The sequence below is a fragment of the Drosophila nasuta genome, chromosome 3 (assembly GCF_023558535.2).
Source record: "Drosophila nasuta strain 15112-1781.00 chromosome 3, ASM2355853v1, whole genome shotgun sequence".
NCBI classification, from domain to species: domain Eukaryota; kingdom Metazoa; phylum Arthropoda; class Insecta; order Diptera; family Drosophilidae; genus Drosophila; species Drosophila nasuta.
The window spans coordinates 16,792,723-16,801,286 of NC_083457.1; the positions used below are offsets into that span (position 1 = coordinate 16,792,723).

The 8,564-nt window shown below is 41.8% G+C and overlaps 1 protein-coding gene across 1 annotated transcript; it reads left to right on the forward strand.

Annotated features, from left to right (window-relative positions):
* The first annotated feature begins 930 nt into the window (after positions 1-930).
* On the forward strand, positions 931-8,277 carry LOC132790229 (skin secretory protein xP2-like). Its single transcript, XM_060798691.1, is given in 4 exon segments — positions 931-972; positions 1,038-1,334; positions 1,336-1,692; positions 7,829-8,277. Coding segments are annotated over 4 exon segments (1,005 nt in total). The 5' UTR covers positions 931-969; the 3' UTR covers positions 8,177-8,277.
* Positions 8,278-8,564: the final 287 nt, after the last annotated feature.

Consider the following 8,564-nt stretch of genomic DNA (forward strand, 5'->3'; position numbering starts at 1 on the left):
TTAGAAATCATCTTAACTAACGGACCCACATTTTATATACTCTGCAGCAGCTGGCCACAATTAAAGAACTAGAAAACGAAACTGGTTTGGTCAGATTACGTACTTCGAAAAGCGAAGAAAACATCTAAATAACGTAAGGGTCTTAGGTCATAAATCATTAACTATGTTACATACGTTTGATACACTTAAAATAAACCACTTTCAGGATTAGCTAATGGTTGAGATAGCCAGACATTAGCTATTAGTGATTCAAAAAGAGGGCCCAATCAGTGATTAAAACTGGTTTCGTTCGTAGATCGTCTAGGAATTTAAATAATTTCTGCAGTTTATTCGAGCAATGAACTATTAAGTGGCCATAAACTAGAAAATGAAACCATTCATTTCGACATATTTGCATTTGAATTTAGGCACTGCATTTGTAAATCAGATAATATCATTTTTATTATTAGGTATAGAATCTTACTTTTAATCAAATATAGTAAAGCGCACACAAATGTGTTCATATTAATAATTAAATAACATCATTTTCCATTTTGAGTGCTTTTATGAGATGTTTCACAATTCTTTAATATCATTATAAAAAATCAATTTGATGGCATAAATTAAACAATCAGTTAATAAATTCTATGGCCAACGAGATAGAAGATAATCACCGTGATGGTAATTTTTGCCTCACAAGCCAATTAACGGAAGACACATCGAATTGATTGGCCGCCAGCCTAAAGACTGGTCTGATTCCGAGTATTCGCTTTTGGCCACATCGCAGCCAAAGCCAAAGCCAAAAGTATTTACAGTCCAAATATTGAATACACCAAAGCAAAGCGAACACCCGATTGACGCATTCGCATGAAATTTTAATTTTAATTTGAGCTCTCATCTATGAATAGTATAAAAAGATTCAGCCCAGCCCCAAAACAGACAGAAGCGATCCAAACGCTTGTGGAGTAAGAGTAAAAAACACTAATCAAAATGGTAAGAGCCACAAAACGGTTTATTCCATCGATCAAGGATTGATACTAACTGCAATTTATTCTCAGAAATTCCTGATTGTTGCTGTTGCCTTCCTGGCCTGCGCCAGCGCTGATGTTTCCCACTTGTCGGGTTACAACTACCAGGCGCCCGCTCCTGTCTACCAGCCAGCACCTGCTCCGATCTCGATCCCAGCCCCAGCTCCAGCTCCAGTCTACCAGCCAGCTCCTGCTCCCGCTCCAGTCTACCAGCCAGCTCCTGCTCCAATCTCGATCCCAGCACCAGCTCCAGCTCCAGTCTACCAGCCAGCTCCTGCTCCCGTGCATTACGAAGCTCCTGCACCGGCTCCAGTCAGCACTTACATTCCCCCCCGCACCCGTCTCGATCCCAGCCCCAGCACCAGCTCCAGTCTACCAACCAGCTCCTGCTCCGATCTCGATCCCAGCCCCAGCACCAGCTCCAGTCTACCAGCCCGCTCCCGCTCCAGTCCACATTGAGGCTCCTGCCCCAGCTCCAGTCTACCAGCCCGCTCCTGCTCCCATCCGCGTCGAGGCTCCAGTCCCAGCTCCAGTGAACACCTACATTCCTCCCGCACCCGTCTCGATCCCAGCCCCAGCTCCCGCTCCAGTCTACCAGCCAGCTCCTGCCCCTGCTCCAGTCTACCAGGCTCCTGCTCCCGCTCCAGTCTACCAGGCTCCAGCCCCAGCTCCAGTCTACCAGCCTGCTCCCCGCTCCAGCTCCAGTCTACCAGCCTGCCCCTGCCCCAGCTCCAGTCTACCAGGCTCCAGCTCCAGCTCCCGTTTACCAGCCACAGCCCGTGATCGAGGAAATCGAGCAGCCTTCCGTCGATGGTTACCGTTACAAGACCGTGCGTCGTCGCGTCTACCGTCGCAACCGTCTGTAAATGTGTAGCTTAAATCCTGAAAATACTCGTTACGAATTACCCAAGTAATTGTAATATTAAAAAATACCTGAAAAATACCAAAAAAATACCGCATTATTGTATTTTAGAATCGAGGAATCAGCAAGAGTCCCATGTGAGTTCTTTGAAAACTTTGCTCAACTCAGCATTATAAATTGAAGCCAGAAATTTATGAAAGTCAAGTACAAGCTTTTTAGAGAAAAGAAATCGAATTCCATCCCCAACTCAATCTTCACCTCTAACTGAAGTGCCATCGCCAGGAAATAAATGCAAGGCGACTGACAGTAAAACAGTCAAGCAGTAGCAAGAAAGAAGTTAAATCCGCGAACCCCAATCACCCAATCCCAATGGAGTTGCCGCAAAGCATTCGGCATGCACTCGCATTTATCACGGAATTTATGGGCTGGAATGGGCTTTGATGATGTGGAAATTTTTCTCGTTAGATTCAAAAGTTTCGTCCTCATCCTCATTTGTATCCGTTTACGGGAACATGGCCACAAATAGGGCCAGCATTGGCCTCATCAGTGCAATGACCACTTGTGGCTGAGGTAGCCACAATTGCGCTAACAAGACGCACAAGACGCCCAGAGACAGAGCAGCAGCATATCGACAGGCAGCATGCAGACGAAAGAAAATTAACAAGAAAATGCGATGACAACGGCGACGTCTTTACGATTTGATTAGGGAAATGTCTGCAACGAAGCTACTTACTAAAGCTCCTCTTCCCGTTTGATATTTGGGTTCACTTTCGGGTTTTTCAACGATCCGGATTTAAGTCCCACCACAGAAGCTAGATGCCACCGCATATCCTAATTAAAACCCGACCAAATTACGCAATTAAAACCTATAAATTTTTACATGGACAACCACATGGCGCATTACAAATTTCCCAGTCCAAAGCGGATTTTGTTAATTGCATTTTGGTCAAATATTGGCAGCTCAATTAAATGAATTAAAATGCTTTTACGCTTTGATTCGCAAACATTGAGGCTAAAAATGGATTGGCTGCAATTGGGTACTCGACTATATTGATACTATTCGTGAAATTTCAAACAATTTGACAGGTAATTAGAATTTCCTCTATTCAATTCTACCGCACTAATCAGTCGGTATATTTTCTACGCTAAAGAATATTGAAATGGTGTATCTAAAATGTTTGTTGATTATTGATTCGATACATTTTTTATAATTTTGTGGTAGTGTAGAAATTAGTAAGCAAAGTGTGATGTATATTCTCTTTAGTCAATAAACCTTGTCAAATCACATTTCAATCAGATATTTATACCCGCTATCCATAGGGTTGAAAGTTGCATCTCAGTCCCGAGATATTATAGTCATGTAAGGTATGTCTAGCCTCAGATGATGCTCTGAGATCTTAAGTGCTTTGGTGGACAATCTAGTATATTTTGTACTCTATGGTATATTTTAAATGCAGTAGTATATCAACATACTACATATGGCCTTTGGTATATTTATTTTGAGCAATAATAACGATTCGCTTTTATGGTATACTTTGAATGAAGTAGTAAGTAAATATACTAAATATGTTATTTGGTATATTTCAAAATTGTATCGACAAGTATTCCACTGTCGAGCACACTCTAGCACGTAGTATATGTTATTCGTTGAACTTACTGATTAATTTATACGATTAGATCAGCAGTGTTTAAAGTTCAGAATATTTTTATAGAATAGAGCATGATTAGTTTACTAATTTACACGCATAGCTATTAAATATATTGAAAAATATGTACACATATTTATATGTAAATTAGTTTATTCGGAAATGAGAATAATACATTTTATCTCAATGTCCCTACAGTCTGTCATCTTGCTAAGATTGCAATCTAAGCAAACTAGGGTATCTTGTAGTCTACATCACTAGCTTTTAAAAAATAGTTTCCCTTGCAGACAAGGCTTCTCAAACCAAGTTATTATTCAGCCTAAAAGACAGATTTTTGCCAGCAAATATAGTCCCATAGTCCGTTTTGCACTAAAATTCTATGCACAGCATTTTATTAAACCAAAATCAGAATTATAAGGTAGTCTGGTGTAATGGTAATTTTCAGCCTCATTACTCTTTACTGAACACTTTTCTCCGCAAAGTAGGCAAATAAAAAGTAAAGCCACGGACAGATATTGGCAACACTCATTTGCAACACGTTGCATACTGCAGTGCAGTGCAGTGCAGCGCATCGGAGCGATGGCGGCGAAAAACAATTGACAGTTGGCTGCATTCGCAACCGCACTTAATTAGCAGTTAATGATGCTGATTAACACGCATTATGACCCTGCTTGCGGCCCGCCCAGTTCACCTTTAGCTGGCCAGGTGTGTGCTGCGCAATGTGTAATCAATGCTTTAGGCGCTATGGATTACAAAATAATCGCGAGCCAAACAACCGCCAGGTCCGCCCAAAAGTATGCAAAAGAAATCATAGCAAACCAAATGGAGGGAAAAAAAGTGAAAATGCGTCGCATATAAAAAGTGATGAGGCTTTCGATGAAGGGAAAAGGCAGACATTGTGCTTATAACAAGCGAAAGCCCACAGCGAAATCGATAGCACACACACACACACAGACTCTCACACAGAGATACAGAGATACAGAGAGGGAAAATTGACAGTATCTGCGTAATTATATCAGCAGTGGCAGCCACACGACCACTGAAATATGCAACGTTGACTGCCTTCATTTATTTTTACTGTTACTGCATATTGGGGCGGTTCGATACTCGGGATTTCAGTGCTTGTTTCACACTTGTACACAAGTCCAATCCCAGCCCCAGTCGCAATCGCAGCTTTAACTCACTCCAACCATTTGCCGCAACGAACGGCAGTTGCACTTCATTTGCAGCATTAATTTGTCGCGCGTTGATTTATCTTGCAAAATATACAGAAATACGAGTACACTCGACAAGCAGTCCTGGTTCAGCTGCAGGTCAGTGCAGGACAGCACAGGACAGGACCTGAACCTGGGCCGGACCAGAGTTGGGTTGAATTTATGATCTGGCAGTCGCAAGGCATTAAAAAATTGTAATATCGATTGTTAAGCGATGTCAGCTGTTGAGCTGGAGAGTTGAGCTTGGCATTTTCGAACTGTCTCTGGCCCGAGGGCAAAGCAGGGCACGGCATTGTCCAGTTGTTCAGATAGATGTTATGTTAAAAATACTACGATTATGTGAATGTTATGTAGTATGCCACACAATTATGCAAATGCTGCGTCGAAAGTAAACTTTGCGACTTTGCGAATGGCAACTGCTTTATGTGTGTGTGTGTATGTGGGGTCAATTAGGCTGACATCGAAGGTCAGCTGGTGTACGAAGCTGCGGGATGCGAAAAGTCTGGTTCTTCTCATGATATTTAAACACAAATTATTATTCAGTGAAGACCAAATTTGGATATTCAACCATATCCACTTAATGAAGCTGTTTTCCTATAAATATTTTGATTGAATTTTAATCGTATTCTAATCTGCTTAACATTCAAATGCCTACGCAATTAAAGGTTTATCTATTTTGTTATCCTCCATTCTAGTTCTCCTTCCTTACTTTATGTTTATACCCGCTACCCATAGGCTAGAAGGGTATTATAACCTAGTGCATCCATGAAATGTATGTAACAGGGAGAAGAAGGCAACTCAGACCCTATAAAGTATATTTATTCTTGATCAGCGTCAACTGTCGAGATGATATATTCATGTCCGTCTGTTTGTCTGTCCGTCCGTCTATATGAATACATAGATCTTAGAGACTATAAGTGACAGAGATATAGATTTTTGGTATATACAATAATAACCACAGTTTTTAAGATTCCTTAAAATCAGGATGCGTTCAGATAAAAATTGTAAAAGTTATTTAAGAAATACTTAGTTCTTAGTTGCTGTGACTGACAATCAGGTATATTTTGCACTCTGAGGTATATTTTGAATGTAGTACTATATCAATATACCAAAGATATCATTCGGTATATTTGTAGTATTTTTGCAATTTATTAATTTGGTATACTTTAAAATTATTACCGCATTGCTCTGCTTTTATTCAAGATGGGTAGAGGGTATTTCAGAGTCAAGATCACTCGACCGTAGCCCTCTTGTTATTCATCTCCCTATGGTATACAATATTCACTTGCTTTCATTTATTCTTTTTTGTTACCCTTTTGGCTTCATAAACACGCAAGGGGTTTATGGAGCCGTCAAATTCGCAACATTTGAGTGCATCATGCGATGGAAGTTGGACTATTAACACGCAAACATCTATATATATATCTGTTATATATATATATATATATATATACTATAAATACTATTGCACTTGTGCGCTTGTCCTTGTGTTGTGCATGTGTGTTTGTGTGTGTGTGCGCATTCAAAGCATTTTGCAGTTTAACTTTATTGGCTCTACGAAAATAATGGAATTGTCAAAATAAAAACGGGTTAAGTGCTTGTTTGCATAGCTTTTGTAGTTTTTGTTTGGCATACAAACTACGTTGAAAAAATATTCGCATCACAATACCAGAAAGAGAGAGATAGAAAGAGCAAGCGGGTCGAGTGAAGAGTGACGCCCAAATGTCTCAAATGTTAGTTGGCAAAACTGTAGCGTTGCTCACTCTAGTAATCTGTATAATTAAAAGTGCGAGAAATTCGTCCTTCACATCTGACTCCCTGACTCCATCCTCGTACTTCTGACCAACGAGCCACCCACTCGACACTCAAGATTGGGCCACTAATTTGTTTTTCGTGCTGACACATGGGGAAGCAACGTCGACGCGGTGGCGACATGTTCAACTTTTGACCTGAACTCGCATATTTAGTAACGCATTTGTATCTGTATCTGAATCTGTAGCTGTAGCTGTAGCTGTATCTGTATCGTATTCGAAACAACAGTGACTGACTGGGCCATAAAACGTCGGCGGCGACAACAATAACAATCGACAACAATGAACAACAGCCAAGTCAAATTAAGCAAGAGGCAACCAAAAAGACTTTAGTTCGAGTAGACAAAGATACAAAGACACTGGTCCGCCTTATCAAAGCTAATTAAGCAAACTAATCACAACGACTTTTTCGACTTGGTCGCATCACCAGATGCTCAGATGCTCAGCAGCTCAACTAAACTCAGCTCTGCGCTGCTGAGCTAAGTTGGTAGTTGACTTTGATACAAATAAAGCATTTATGTTTTATGCAAATGACATTTAAATTCAAGCAATGGCAAACAAGTGCGAATAGCTCAAGATATTCAGCATACATGACTTTCCTAGACACTACAAGTGTCGCAAATTAAACTATTAATACCAAAGTTTTATAATATTCATTGGAAAGTAATTTACCAATTTAATAATGAACCTAGTTCGAAAGTATTTTCAAGGTATCTATAAATATTTGCACATCATTCACTTGTTTATCCACTTTAATTCAAGCCACTAAGTTGCCGCTGAAGCCAATTTTATACCCTACACTCCATTAGTCTTTGTTTGTGTAACCAACTGTTGGCAATAAAATTCTGGTTTTTGGCATATTAAGAGCCTATAATTTGCGCCATTCTTCATCTTGTTTGTTTGTGAACTCAGCACCGCGGACAATTTCATATAAATATCCCACTTTGGGTTGGTCCAAATCATATTATCAGCTGAAACGTTTCGAGTCACACGCTCAACTCAAAATGGTTGGTGAAGCAGTCTTAATAGCAAACCGGAGCTGGAGTACAAAACTAATCCTTTGACCATCTTGTGCTTTCAGAAACTTCTTGTTGTCGCCTTCGCTCTTCTGGCCGTCGCCCATGCCGATGTGTCCCACCTCTCCGGCTACAACTACGCCCCAGTGGCGCCAGCTCCTGTGGCCCCCGCTCCAGTGCCCGTGAAGGCGGCTCCTCTGCCCCAGCCCGTCAACACCTACATTCCCCCTGCACCCGTCGATGTGCCCGCTCCCGCTCCCATCCACATTGAGGCTCCCGCCCCAGCTCCCGTCCACATCGAGGCCCCCGCCCCAGCTCCCGTCCGTGTTGCCCCTGCCCCAGCTCCAGTCAACCAGTACATCCCACCTGCAGCACCCGCTCCAGCCCCAGCTCCAGTCCACATTGAGGCTCCCGCTCCAGCTCCCGTCCGCGTTGCTCCCGCTCCAGTCCCAGCCCCAGTCAACCAGTACATCCCACCTGCAGCTCCTGCCCCAGCTCCCGCTCCAGTCCAGTCCGCCCCAGTCTTGGCTCCCCAGCCCGTCCTGGAGGAAATCGAGCCCGTGTCCGCTGATGGCTACCGCTACAAGACCGTGCGTCGTGTGATCCGTCGCCGTCTGTAAGATGTGCTCATTCATTGCACTTTGGGCGATAGCAAGAAGTTAATTCAATAAAAAAAATTATTAAGTTTGTGTAAGAACATTGATTTGTTACCCCCATTGCATTTATGTAGCAGCAGCACCTCGAAAAAACATCACGATCTAACATAGAAGTAAGTCCGCAAAACATTTATCATCGTATTTTATTTCCGCATGCCAGAGATTTACGATCTTTGGTAGATGCGTAGAAGCATTGCCGGCATATTAACACTTTTATTGTATGGGAGATAAAGCCGATTCGATGTTTATTTTATGCAAGCAGCTGGCAAATCCTACTTAATATTCCAAACGGTTGATGGGAAAATAAATTAGGCAAATGTGATTCTTGACAATTAACGAACCAAGCCAAGTC